The following is a 14,092-nucleotide window of genomic DNA, read 5'->3' on the forward strand; positions in this document are numbered from 1 at the left end:
CTGATCATTGGCTGCACCTGCAGCCTCATGTATGTCACGTTAAATTGCTTGTTTTCGAAAGCAAAATTAACCAAAGTGACATCCCTACTATAAAATATAAACTATTTAAGTCAACAAAAGATGGCAACACTGAGTTGCAACTGCCTGTTACTATAGATGACCTCTGGTGGCAGATGATGTGTACTACAACACATCACATCAATATGGCATCAAGCGCAGCATCTGTATTTCTGATGGTGTTGAAAATAACAGCGTTGGTTTTCTAAACACCGTGTTATACCTTAACACCGCCCAAGCCTAATGGTGACACTGTAATATTAAGGAAGAGAAAATGACAGTACAGTGCTGTATAACTAATTTTTAGTCATAAACAAATGAAGCAGAACTGTATCACAACTACTTTTTTTCTAGCATCATCTCATGGGAGGCACCACTCGGCTGTGGACGCTAAATCGTGTGACAAGTCATTTTTGAAAAGTCCGACAACTACTCCTCACTTCAAGGGTCAGAGTTGCACTTCCACAGACAACACAGGGCTAAATACTCTTCATTTTTGAATTGTCATGACAACTGATACAAGGATTAATACTGTCTTAGCTAAACAAAGGCGTTTCCATCTGCATGTCCTGTTTTATAACCTACTATACATACATCCAGGAATGACTTGGCAAAAATCCTTGATGGGTGTTTACATCGCTAGCTTTGACCTGAGAAAAAAAATGTTTCCAATCTCCCAAACAACTACAATATAGCACTTTGACCTTGTGAATATCTGAGGTTTGACTCACTCCATGATCCACAAGCATAAATTATAACGTCATTTTTGAAAAACAGGCACAAGTTCTTCAGCTCAAATGTATCAATACATGATTCAAAATGCAGTCAGTATACAAAAAGGTTTTGAGAAGTGGTCCCTATAATTGTCCATAAAGATCATAGTTGGACTTTGAAAAGACGCAGGATGTTGTAAATGATCTGTAAAATATGTGGTGAAGGGTTAAATATCCTTATATCAGTTTGATACTTTTACAGGAAAATGTAAGACCTCTGCAGAGGGCAGGAGGTCAATCATAGTCCAGCAGTGGTAAGACTGAAGTCTCCCGTACTTGCCAGTTTAAAGGTTATAAAGGCAATGGCTTGCAAAGGTAGTCATGAGAGAAAGAACAGCCCAACCCATCAGCTGAAAACAAACATTTAAGAAGAGGGGAAAAAATCTTTGCTGTCACAATGCACTCTTCACAGAATTAATGATTGTTCCCTTTGATTTGAGATAAAGGTCATTGAGGTTTATAGTCAGGATGGATACTGCATAGTCAACAATCAGTGACTGGAGAACAAGCTCCCACAAGTCCTCAGTCCTCTCAGTTTAGCCCATAATGTCCGGACTAATGCCGATGATCTCCTGGATTTCTCGGACCACAATGATGCGGGCCAGCACGTGCTCCACTTGCTGAGGCGTAAGGGGCTGGGATGAGTACCACATCGGGCTGTTTGGCGCGACAACAGGCTCTGGAGTCATGTAGTATGCGTCGTTGCGTCCCTTAACGCTTTGAGGACTGGAAAAGGAAGGTTAAATATAAAGAGTGTTTTTAGTATATTCACAGTGAAGAATGATCTAGTTACCCTCGTTTTAAATGTCACTCACCATTTGAAGAGATAAAAGTCATAAAGTTTAATGGGGCAGCGGAGAGGGTTCTCAGGATCCTCCGTCTGCTCTTCATACATGTCATCAGTTCCTGAAACACACACCAAAATGACTCAGCAACTTCTGCTGTCAAAGGCTGTGAGTAATATCAAGACTTCCACATGAGGCTTACTGAATGTTGCACCTTTCTGTCCGGCGCTGTTTGGACCTTGTCCTTTGAGAAGACGGATGCTGGTTGCTTTATCCTTGGCATTAGTGGGGTTCTTCCTTGTGTGTCTTAGGACCTTAGAGAAAGCTACTTTCATGTGCTGCTCGGGTGTTGTCAAGTGGAAATGCCTGTGACAAACCAAACAGTAGTTACATTTAAATACATGTCTGGCATTAAAGAGTTAAACTTCCTTTAAAGCTATAAACTAAATGACACAAACAATGCTGGTGTTAATATCGATATTTCTTACAGAATCTTTAAAGAGTCATTTGAGCGATGACATTTTCTAAAAACACCATCTACTCTTTATACTCATTAATCTTGCAAGGCTAATTCTGAGATAAAGTTAACTGTATAGGATTAATCTATGTTATGAAATAAGAGAATGTTGAGGCCCTCTAATCAGACCTCCCTCCTCGCCTCTCCCCGCAGTCTATAGTCAGTTTACTTTTTACGTAACCACTGTGTAGCATTACAATCACAGTACAAGTCTGTTCTATCCCTCCCGTGGACTGGAAATGACGCCATCAGCACATAACAAAACAGGGTGAATAAATGATTATCTGTAGTTTTTGTCTCATTTGTCAAGTAATTTACTGCCCCATGCCATGTCGCTATTTTCCTAAATTTGTTGACGTTGCATTGAGGCTTTCGTCATAGGAAAATCTATTTCTCACTCATTTAAATGATGCAGTTGGTAGACATAGGCTCAGACCTACCGGTAGTTACACTTTAAAGAAGACAGTTTGAGGTTATGAAGTGCTGAGATGTGGTTACTCACTTAGTGTTGAAGTACATTAGTGTTGTGAGCAATGTGGCTGGTGAATGTGCACCAAGCTGTTTACACTCCCACAGCATCTCCTCTGTCACATGACTTGGGATGACATAACCTAAGGAGGAAAACACAATGAGCAAATCTTTCTATAAAACAGTTCAATAAAAATGTACATGTGACGTCTCTTACCTAAAGGATGCACACTGGGTTTCCAACCATCCAGAATTTTATGTAAACATCCACAAAAACGTGTGTAATATGGATCAGAGAAAACATCATCCACACGTCCATTTTCGGAGAGATACTAAAGAAAAAAGATGCGCAGGTTAAAAGTAGACAGACTTTTGGCATGATACACCCTTTGTGCACAGGAGTACTTACCTTTTGTATGCACAAGAATACATAATATAGAACATCAGATGTGAATTGCTCTTCGTTGGAGCCTCTAGCCTCCTGTGTCATCAGGGAAAGACCCAAATTAAGCTCAGCTACTGCACTAGACACCAAGTCTTCTTGAAAACGCAGGGGCTGACGACCTGTAAGCAGAGATGAGACATCATCAGGTATCGTGTTGTGTGACAACAGTTAAATATGAATCCGTGTTCAAATAATTGTTAGTCGACCTACGTCCTATGGGCGCAAGCTTAGTCTTTTCCAGTTTGTTTAGCTCCGTGTTTTTTCGCTTCACCCAAAGGCGCCAGACCTCCAGGCCTTCCTCTGGCTTTAGGCATACAGGAACCATAATCTCTGTAGGTGGTTCAGCATGACTCTCCGTCTCTAACTGACCCTGCATGACACCAAAAATAAAAGCGTGTAGTTAATGCTTTCTGGGAAAGAGGGCTGCGAGGATAAAGAGCATCTTTGTAATCACATGATGATAATTCAGCTGGATAATAGTAAAATTAAGTAGCAATGATCACGTAAGTTAAACAGAAACAGGGCTATTTCAAACACAATACGCAGGTTTGAATGGGTCATTACACTTAATGAAGTGTTTCCTGAATTTTAAGATTGTTTGTCACTTTAATGCATTGAGCTATGGATTACATACCTGCAGATGGAGCTGCTGCTCTTGTCCGTCTTCTCCTTGGCTCTGCTGTTGATTTGGGTCCCATATGTGTACCGATTGTGCAGCGTTGTACGTCCCTCCTACGGTCTGCACTGCCACAGGGATGTGAATGTTCCCGTTCATGAACTGCGCTGGGAACAGGGTCTGTACTATTTCTTCCTGTGTCCCAGTGGAGACCGACTGCACGTCTGTGGACGTTGAGGAACCGGGGGACATTTTGTCCTTCCCGTTGGTGGTGGTAACCTGCATTGTGCTGTATGTGTCCTGTGGTATGGCAATGTGAGTGACCCCCTGCTGCTGGGGAGTGGAGTAAACAGGGATGGTCCAGGTCTCACCTGTGGGACCTGTGATTGTTCCTGTAGTGCTGTACAGTTGAGCGCTATCAACAGTGAGCAAATCAGGTCGTAGGGAAACATAGCTTTGCTGCTGCCCTTGAGGGATGGCTAGGACTGTGGCCACCTGCTGGCCCTGAGGAACAGCATATGACACAGAGAGAGGGACATCCACCTTGCGCTTCTTAGCAGGTTGAAGAACAGTTGAGACAGTGGCGGACCTCCTCTCTGCCTCCCTGGGAGAGTCCTGTTGCTGTGAAGGAGACATAGTCTCTATGGTCTGAATCTGGATCTGTTGGCCATCTTGTAGCTGAATTTGCTGGCCACCCTGTAGTTGAATTTGCTGGCCGCCCTGTAGCTGAATTTGCTGGCCGCCCTGTAGCTGAATTTGCTGGCCACCCTGTAGCTGAATTTGCTGGCCACCCTGTAGCTGAATTTGCTGGCCACCCTGTAGCTGAATTTGCTGGCCGCCCTGTAGCTGAATTTGCTGGCCGCCTGGCAGCTGAATATGCTGCCCACCCTGTAGCTGAAAGTGCTGGCCGCCTGGTAGTTGAATATGCTGGCCGCCTGGTAGCTGAATATGCTGGCCACCTTGTAACTGAATCTGCTGACCAGCCTGAAGTTGAATTTGCTGGCCGCCTGGCAGCTGAATGTGCTGTGTTCCTTGTAACTGGATTTGTTGTCCACTTGACAACTGGATTTGTTGTCCTCCGGCTACAGCAGCAACCAGCTGCGCCTGAATCTGTGAAACACATTTGACATAGTCACAAGCAAGCATCACATGGATGCATCCGATATGGGTGAATGTTTGAATAAATCCCGTACCTGCTGCTGCTGCTCCTCTGTGAGCTCTCCCTGCTGGATGAAGTTGGCTGTTGAGATTCCCTGCAGGTCATGCTGAGAGGGGGAGGCCACCTGCAGAACCTGACCAACTGTCTGACCCTGTTGTTCCTGAATCTGGACCTAGGACACAGAGAGGGAGAGAGAGATTGAAAGATTAACAGGCTTGCCAGCAGTCATGTCACAAAATTCCTTTCCTTACATTTCACTCTGCTTTATGAACAATTAAAACAATTAATTATGAACAATTACATTAATTATATTTCTGATAATAAAATGTGAAGCTGTACTAAAACAAAAACTACTTGCAGCTTTTGCTTTTTTTTAGTAACTACTAATAGTGAGCAGGTCAAACAGCCCACTAGTCACAGTGTATCAGTGAATGTAACCAAGTTACTTTATGGTTTTTGTTAAAGTGAAAATTCCCAATATAGTATTTGTATATTATGGAATTTCTGTACATACACAGTGACAGACACAACATTATAGAAATGGAGATGTGCAGCCACAACCTATCAATAACCAGGAAGAAGCAAGGAGGCTTATATCCCCTAGAAAATAAAGAACTTAGGGATGTTTTACAAATTGGATTCCTGAAGCATATCACATTTAATAAACTATGCATATTAGTTGTAATGTAGATGTATTATTACATTTGAAGATTTGGAGTTACCTAAAATAAGTAACAATAGAATATCTAACTGTAAATATTATAAACACATCTGAACAGAAATGGAATCTGAAATTTAGGTATTGAATTATAATCCTAAATCCTTCCGCACATATTTTTCAACAGCGCGTGGGTGAAAGTATTAAGAGCTGAGCTACTTTTGCGCTTTACAATTCTGCACCCTGCCGAACCCCCATATGTCTTGTGCAATTTTAACATTATATGTCACTGACATTGGTATATAAACTAACCTGCACCTGAAGGTGCTGTTCAGACTCTTGGTGCGCAGACAGATGAGGTGAAATCTCTGCTGAGGTCACCTGTACCAGTCATAAAGCACATAGATATATGATGTGCAGCAGATTGCAGCACAGTAAGGAGTATCAATAATATAATTCAACATCATCAACCACAACAAAAAAGGACCTGCTCTTACCGGACCAGCCAGCTCTAAGAGAGAGCCGGCCACTTCTGTGCTGTCTGTGTAGACACAGTTGGCACCCTGCTGCTGGTACACCATGGCTGTGGTGGTGGCTGTCCCTCCCTGCTGACTGAACTCCTGCAGCACCTCTGGGCCCTTGGCGAGAGACTCCAGGAACTCCTTCATCCTGTGCTGAGGCACAGTGCGGGCTTTCTGCCGCACATACTCATCGAAGGAGACCACCCCACTGTCCTGCTCGTTCATCCTAAAATTGAACTTAAAAAAAAGATGCATTTTCAAATTCAAGTAAAAAAATAAATAAATAAATACTAACATTTACATTGCATCGAAAGCACAAACACATGATGAATAACATTTCTAATATGGAGGGCTTATATAAGCACTACATAATTATCTTAAAATGATCATGTATATCGCTAATAGTTAAACGGGAGGGCATAGCATGTGGGACAAAGTGCATTTAACGTAAATACTATTACTGTGCTATGCTACATTCAACTTTTTTCTAGTTGAGCATTACAGGCACATATGTAGCTCACAGCTCACGGTAAATTGTTATAAAGTGAAAGTCGGGTTTGTTTAAAATGTTGACGATGTATTTGCCTAACTCTGTGCCCCGACTGTCTGATAATAGTTTCTACATTACAGCTAGTGGTTAGCAAGCTAGCTTCGCGATGCTAGCAAGGCAACTGTTTTGTCACAGCCCACACAGAGTTGGGCTTGTTAGCAACCACCGACTGTATTAAACACCACTGTGATATCCGCTTTAACGTTTACAGTTAGCATTCACCCATAGCACAAGTTAGCAAACATTAAAGCAACAGTCCATTCATTGCATAAATAACATGACGCTAGCTATCATTGTGCTAACGTTAGCTAGCCTAGCTCGGTGGCTCTGGATCCTGTCATGCTACCTTAAATAAAACGAAATCCTCTCCTTTCCGCCAAGGCACGGCGTTTAAAACTAAAAAGCCGAAAAACACCAGCACACCGTTCGCGTAGCTACATAGTGCGCGTAGCGGCGTTGTAATCTCGCAAAAAACGCTGCTGTGATATAGATTGCGATAAAGATTTTACAGCGGCAGCGAGCAAGGCGAGGTCTGACGTCTGCTTATTGCGGGCTGAGATCCAGGCACGCCTCGGCGTAAAAACAAGTTTCACAGCTCCAGCACAAAGCACAGATTTATGTGTCCAGGCGGATCCCGACTGGGTATTACTATAACCTACACTCGACAGCCACACATGCGAAAACCTCCACCGTGTTTATCCCGTGAGATGTAAAAATGACGGAAGTTAGGCCTCGAAAATTACGCGACTCCCGTCCAGACTGCTCTGCCAGTGACGGCCTGCCGCGGTGTCCTGTTAACACAAGTTCCCATCCTGGGAGATCATGGCATCACGGCATTTAGATGAGCCAGCAAGCTGTAGGATAACGATGCTTTACATTTCACAAGTTGTTAAAAATCCCTCACACCAGTATTGAGTGATTTGGAGCCCAAACAGTCTTACCTACCACTTTTATTTGTTACCCTCTAATTGCTTTCTATCTGGCACTGAAAAGTAGAGAGGGGGGGCAGAAGAGAAATTACAGAAAGGAAAGTGGACGTATGTATTCACATAATACGATGTCAGGTAGATGATGGATGGATGAATAGTAAATGTGAAATTTACAATTCACTTCAATCTTTATTTTTTGCTGAATTGTATTTGTGGCCTCGTTATAATCTCTATATGTCACAATACCTATCAGATGTGGTTGAAAGCTCTGTAAAAGTCACTAATTGTACCTTATTTTATTCGACTACAGCTGGTATCACTACATTTTTGACTTTGTGAAACAGGACTCTTGAAACCAAGTTCCCGGTTGAGTCATTTAAACGAACACATAAACATATCTGAGCTGCAGCAGCGTTTAATGCTTCCCACGGATGCTCTTGTGGCGCCTGGTCAGCATTTGAATGCATGTACCTTTAACAAAAATCTAACTTCCCCAGTCTGCCTTAAAGAGCCAGGCATGTGCTACTGAGGGCCTCCCCCAGTACTCTCCACAACAAACTGCCTCTTGCCCCTCTTAAGGTGGACCAGCACAGATGTACTGTGTGCATAGTCTATGCCCTCTACACCCTGGATGGGAAAGAGTTAATTCCCACACTTGCTGCAGACTGCAGGGGCTCTCTGCTGGAAGTGGTGGTGGGAGTAATATATGTATAGCCTATCAGTATTTGTTCTTAAATACAATTGCTTACAATGATAGCGACAGCATGTTATGATGAATCTAGAGATATAAACATTTTAGTATATAGTAGGCTCTGGGTACAATCGAGCCTACTCTCCATATACTGTATGTCATGTCATGTTTGGCATAAACCCTTGCATGTGCATACGTTTCAGACTATAAAGCCAGTGAGTTGGCATGAAACATCTAGTTTCACTAGAGTGCCCTACATTATCTCTTCATGTGACTGTGCTACTTAATGTAATCCTTTAGAAAGGGGATTTACCTTAACACAACTGCAGTTGAGGTGAGCAGCAGTTGAGCTTTTATTAATAGTCAATTATTAACAAAGAACATGTTTCTTTTTTTTAAATCCACATATGTGAAAACAATAGCCCCATCGTTAGGTGTTTTTTCAAGCCTTTTCTTTCCCCAGAATTGGCCCCAGGTGGTTTGGTTTTGCAGGTGACATCAGGATGGGAGGCTGCCAGGTAACCAGCCGGTGCAGTAATAGGAATAAGGCATCTGCTTGGTGGCTGTGAACATGCCTGTAAATCCAATGGGCTCAACCCTCACTGATTCTCTGTATGCACCACGTCAGACATATACTGCAGCTAGAGGTTGCGTGCTACCCATGACGCACTGAAAGGAAGCAGAGCAAAAGGAATCACAGGTCTGTGTTTTAGTGAGCATTTTTTTTAAATCTTTGGTTTAGATTATAGGACAGATTGTTTTAGCACTGCGATATTGTGTTTTGATAATGATGCAAGTTGGAATAGTTGGAAAAATCCCCTGTTTGTTTGAGAGACGCATGCAGGTCAAGTTTTGTTTTTAAATCCTATTGTATTTTGCTAGAGTGCACTTTTTATTATCAGCTGGCAACTTTTCTCAATTTCATTTATTAAACTTATGGTTCAAGTTTTAAAAAAAAAAAATTTTTTTTAAATGAACTAACTTTAATTTATCATCTTAAGTCACCCGAGGTTGCATTTGGGAAATCAGGTCACCTGTAAGAAATATTTATGTAATGTCATGCTATGCTGACAAGATTACCATGCATAATTCTTTTAGTCTATTGTCAATTTTGGTTTTGACACAAACCGTCTACAGGTGTTGTGGAGTATGTAAACCCACAGGATTACACAAAATGATTGTCTTTTGGATTGAAACACAAGATTGATTTTCTGGAAATCTATGCGACTCTTTACTTCTCCCTAATCCCTAAAGCCTTACTACTATCAACGTGTACTGTAAAAATAACGCATCCTGTCAGTACCAAAAAAGGGTCTAATTTTGAAGTGGAATAGTGATATTATTGTAATCTCTATAGCCATTGTCTATTGTCCCTGACTGTTCATCTCTTTCTTCCTGTTTGTTCAACAGGTGTTGGGATTTGGACTTCATGTCAAAAGTGTAAAAAATGGGGCATCCATCTTTGCTCTTCGTTATGCTAACCTTCGTTATGTGTCTCTCTTCACTTGGAAGCCTTATTCAAACTTCACATTCACTGGAAAACTCTGATTCAGCCCGAATAACTCAAAGCAGAGGCAGTGACAACTACGCCCCCGACATCTTGGCCAGTGAACTGATCTTCCTGGAAAGCAGTGGACAAAGTGTTGACAGCACAGCATCACAGACACTTGTCATTCCAAAGGAGTCTGAACGAGCCGGCGATGAAAACCCTTCTTGGTCTGAAATCACAGTAACCACAACACCAGCACTTAGCCTTCCCCACTCAGTGGCTCATGACCAAGGAGCCGAGGAAGCTAATACTTCAATTATAGGATATACTCAGTCCAGGGTTCTCACGATCTCAGAGGAAGAAGGACGCCACGCGACGACTGAGGAACAATTAAAAGAAAGGCATACATCCATAGTAAATGATGATGTTCTGGATGGTAAGTTGATATAATCATTTTACATAGAATAAGATAGATTTCTAATTCATATTCTTTAAATAGATTCTTACAACATATTAACAGTTCTTAATTCTTGAGTCATCAAATGTAACTTGAAAATGCTTTCCATTAGCCACATAACAAAATAAACTATGTTTAATTCTCCTGCATCAGAAATATGACTTTTGCTCTTTCTCCCCCTCTCTGCCTCTCATTTTCAGATTTGGATGACGATAAACTCCCCATTCAAAACAATATGTTTACTTTAATGCCGAACCGGAGCCTCTCTGGTTCTGGAGATCCCTGTGTGCTGGGTCTGAGTCTGTGTGTAATTCTAACAAACTCTAATGGCACCGATCTGCTCTGGGAGGACATGAGGCGCACGCTGGCATTTGCCTGGGAACTACATGTCTTCGGGTCGGCCAGCCTATTTATATTGATGGCGGTCCTGGCAGTTGTGGGAGTGGCCGGTGCGTGCACTCTTCCTCATCCCCTTTGTGACGCCTTGACTTTGGCAAACACTCTGTTGATCCTGAGTGCTAGTCTGCGCGGTGTGCTCCTTCTGCTTGATCCATATGGCACCCGGCAGATCCTGTCCCGTGCGACTCTGGCAGCACTCCATAATGTTCCTCTGCAGCTCCTCCTGTGGGCGCAGGTTGCCCTCGCACTAGTCACACTCAGAGGGTTGAAATTATTACTTTTCCCGCTAAATGTGCAGCACCTGTGGTTGGTTGGAGGGCTGGCTCTATCTCATTGCACGCCGTTACTCTTAGCAGACCTTTTCTCACAAACGTTATCCCCTGCTCTCCCTTTGTTGCTCCAGACGCTGTCCCTCTGCTGGGGCCTCCCATTCTGCATTGGAATTCTCATCAAATCCTTCTCTCCTCCACACCCCCTCCTCAGGTCTTCTGTACATCAGTGGGTACCTTCACAGAGGATTGGAAAGTGTGCAAAGCGAGTAACAGCAGTGTGTGCCTTGTTTGGGTTTCTCTGCTTCAGCCTGCAGATGTATAGTCTCCTCTGGCTTTATGGGCTTCTAGGCAACTGGAGGCGCTTTGGCTGGTGCTGGTGGCTCACTCAGTTCTGGGCCAGAATTCTTGAGTTAGCTTGGGGATTTTCGTTGCTTGTCCTGGGATCCTGGATTTTCTGGACACCCTCTAGAGGTCAATCAAGGGGCGATCATGGGCTGGGCACAAGTGAGGTGGAGGAGATCAGCTTGTGGCGTAGGGTTTTGTCCAACATACGGAAAGGGCCACTAATAAAATCCGAGAAAACCTGGGAAGACCTGATGCCAAGTAACTGGGCAAACTATAACCTGTCGAGAACTGGTTTCAGTAACAACTTAATGTGTCCTGACGATGAGCAACTGTCTACCAGCACACCAGAATACAATCCGGATCCTGTTAGCAATAGCACCCCCGACTCTCAGGCTGCAATACTGTGGCAGCAAGTTGGTGAACGCGAATGTGTTCTCTCTCTCATAGAATTTGACATGCGGCCTCCATCTCCTATTAATCTCAGGCGTAGTATTGATGAAGCCCTTAACCTTGGACAGCTTGCAGGAGGTCTGTTCACACCACTCCCTCCCTCATGGATGCAAACCATGGGTGCACACACCCCCAATGGAAATGGTGGTACAATAGCTTTCCCTCCATCTTCTGTTGGCTATGGGTGGATGTTGGACACAGAGTCTATTTCTGCATCTCTGGCTAGAGAGCCAACACAGTCACCCGGTGTTACCAGTGATTATACTGTTCGATCTCCAGCTGCTGCACATCAGGGAGAAGAATTTGACCCACTGTCAGCAGTGATGCATCTGCATGATTGGCCTGAAGACGATGTGACAGACATCTAAGCTGTCTCTTATGTCAGGAGGACCACTTTAAACCATGATCAAGCCCTCATGAAATGGCACATCACATAATGTGGACGGTATATTTCCAAAAACCTGCTTTACTTGTGTTGGTCTAAAAGTGACTTGATTCTGAATGTAATCAAGATGCACATTTTGGAAAAATAGAAGGGAGAGGCCTGAAGAAAAAAACAAAACAATTATTTGACTTCCATTGGGTCATCTGAAATGTTGTTACATGTTAATATGTATATGTACCACACAAGTAAAGTGCATGGAAATTATTCCCAGTGAGCATTTCACAATTTATAGAGTTGTATAATGTTTATGTATGCAGGATAGGGCAGTTTTCAATCAGTGAGTGTACAATTCCTAATCATCTGAGTCAACGCCTGTCTCCTGTTTGTATCAGACCAGTGTTGTTAACTTCTTTGATGCGAGTTATTTGTTTGGCTCAACTTGGATAATGTATGAAAACTGCATTATTTCCCTCTACAGAAATGAATGTGATTGTATGTTTTCATTATGTACAAAATAAAGTGACTTTATATGAATTCCCTTGATGAAGGCCATGGGCAGAAATGTGGCATTTGATCTTTATCTGATCTACCTGAGAAACAACTTCTTGCTTGTCTCATAAATCGCTGAGTTTATGCCTTACTTCCTGAAATTTAATATGCACTTATTTCGGTTTCTCTCACCAAACTGGCGGTTGGCGATTAAAGCTGCTGACACAGAGGCTGTTATTGTGCAAAGGTCCCTGTTTTCACTTTAGAAGTGTGGTGTTATGAAAACATGAATCGGCTGCTCCAACGCCACACGGTTCACTTGCATTCAAATCCTCTTGCATCTCTTATTATAATGTAGCACAACACAAAGTGATCGTAGCTACGACAACGCCGCTTATTGTTTTGTGCTCAGAGTTTAGTGCCTATATGCATATTAAATTAGCCTACAGGAGCCTGTGTATACCAGGGGAAGTTGAATCAAACAATAATAGAACTATTTATCACAAACCAGTTTTAATTAAATATTTGTAATATAAACCGTTTCAACATGGAGACACATCTCAAAGACGATCAAGAGAAATAGGCACGTGAGCTACATTTCAAGTGTCATAGCAAAGCGTTTGAATACTTATGTCACTGTGATATTTCAGTTTTTCCTTTTCAATAGATAAGCAGCAAATTCTAAAATGTATTAAAACTGTTGCAGTGTCTGACGCATGGGAGTCTCTTCTATCGATCTGGAGCAGTCATGGATTTGTTATTGAAGAGTTCTCTGACTGATTCACTGCTTGTGCTAGAGATTAAGGTGTAGTGGGACCTCTTGTGGTTAACAATGAAAGCAGAATCGTACACATGCTCTTGATTTACCCAGTTTGTTTCCTTGCCTGGTGAGAAGTATTTAGTCTCTTCTGTTGGCAGATGTTGATCTCCCAGTTTTCTCAGTACACAGTGTTTCCTACCACAGAGTGGCCGTTGTTACAACATCCACAGCTACCCCAGGTGCTGCTACACACTTTAACACAGAAAATCAAGAAGCACCTGCAGCTCAGCACCTTGCATTTCCATTACACAGTATCAGTTCTCTCAGTATCCTTCATTTCCCAGCCCTGTACCACCAAAGCAATCAGAACACTGCTGCTACCCCTGCCCAACTACATCAGATGCCGCAGTCTCCATTATCTTTTAATTCCCCATGGTACCCGGAATTTTCCATCGAACAACTCCTCCTCCTGCCACCAGCACATCGGCCCCCAATAATACTGAGTAAGCCTTGTGTTTCCCAACAGTCACTTTTCCAATGCTTTCCAATTCAATATCCTTTCATGCACAAAACTCCTGCTGCCTCCTCAAGCTCTTCAGAATCCCAAACGCAGCAGCCCAAACTCTGGATTATATCCCCCTGTTTTCCTCTCAAGAAGCAATAATCCAACTGCTGCCCCTAATAACATCTCAACAACCAGTGCAGCTACCACTCTATAGCCTGCAGCTCAAAAAAGCCATTCTATGACCCACACCCCATATGCCAGCATATTATATTTCTCAGCAAACTGCCATTCCAGTATTTCCTGATCCTCCTGCAAACCCAGCTCCATCTCATCAGCATCAACTTCAGCCTATGTAGCCAACCATTCCTCCAT

General features: G+C 42.8%; 2 protein-coding genes across 8 annotated transcripts; one reads left to right on the forward strand and one right to left on the reverse strand.

Moving 5' to 3' along the window:
• Positions 1-343: 343 nt before the first annotated feature.
• LOC311020074 (transcriptional regulator QRICH1-like) lies at positions 344-7,327 on the reverse strand. Of its 7 annotated transcripts, none has more exons than XM_084019882.1 (12): positions 7,209-7,327; positions 5,976-6,236; positions 5,791-5,859; positions 4,855-4,992; positions 3,680-4,771; positions 3,256-3,415; positions 3,010-3,164; positions 2,818-2,932; positions 2,635-2,743; positions 1,818-1,981; positions 1,646-1,736; positions 344-1,556 (listed from the first exon to the last, which is right to left on the reverse strand). In XM_084019882.1, the coding sequence occupies exons 2-12, from the start codon at positions 6,222-6,224 to the stop codon at positions 1,367-1,369; spliced, it is 2,532 nt and encodes an 843-aa protein (XP_083876008.1). In that variant the 5' UTR covers positions 6,225-6,236; positions 7,209-7,327; the 3' UTR covers positions 344-1,366. The 7 variants fall into 7 exon arrangements, with proteins under 7 accessions (XP_083876008.1, XP_083876007.1, XP_083876009.1 ...); XM_084019881.1 differs by lacking the exon at positions 7,209-7,327 and adding an exon at positions 6,896-7,175; XM_084019883.1 differs by lacking the exon at positions 7,209-7,327 and having other exon boundaries at positions 1,830-1,981; positions 5,797-5,859; positions 5,976-6,279.
• Positions 7,328-8,759: 1,432 nt separating this feature from the next.
• Positions 8,760-11,957, forward strand: LOC311020104 (proline-rich transmembrane protein 3). Its single transcript, XM_084019945.1, has 3 exons — positions 8,760-8,869; positions 9,580-10,094; positions 10,316-11,957. Exons 2-3 carry the CDS (start codon positions 9,617-9,619, stop codon positions 11,947-11,949), a joined length of 2,112 nt encoding a protein of 703 aa, XP_083876071.1. The 5' UTR covers positions 8,760-8,869; positions 9,580-9,616; the 3' UTR covers positions 11,950-11,957.
• The last annotated feature ends 2,135 nt before the right edge of the window (positions 11,958-14,092 follow it).

This window comes from Eutrigla gurnardus, assembly GCF_963514095.1.
Source record: "Eutrigla gurnardus genome assembly, chromosome: 2".
Lineage (NCBI taxonomy): Eukaryota > Metazoa > Chordata > Actinopteri > Perciformes > Triglidae > Eutrigla > Eutrigla gurnardus.

Coding starts and splice junctions, on each gene's coding strand:
- LOC311020074 (XM_084019877.1), bottom strand. CDS start 6,254: ATGCATCTTTTTTTTAAGTTCAATTTTAGGATGAACGAGCAGGACAGT. Junction 4,772..4,854: donor CAGAGGAGCAGCAGCAGCAG/GTACGGGATTTA, acceptor TGTGTTTCACAG/ATTCAGGCGCAGCTGGTTGC. Junction 3,416..3,679: donor AGCAGCAGCTCCATCTGCAG/GTATGTAATCCA, acceptor GGTGTCATGCAG/GGTCAGTTAGAGACGGAGAG.
- LOC311020104 (XM_084019945.1), top strand. CDS start 9,617: ATGGGGCATCCATCTTTGCTCTTCGTTATGCTAACCTTCGTTATGTGT. Junction 10,095..10,315: donor AAATGATGATGTTCTGGATG/GTAAGTTGATAT, acceptor TCTCATTTTCAG/ATTTGGATGACGATAAACTC.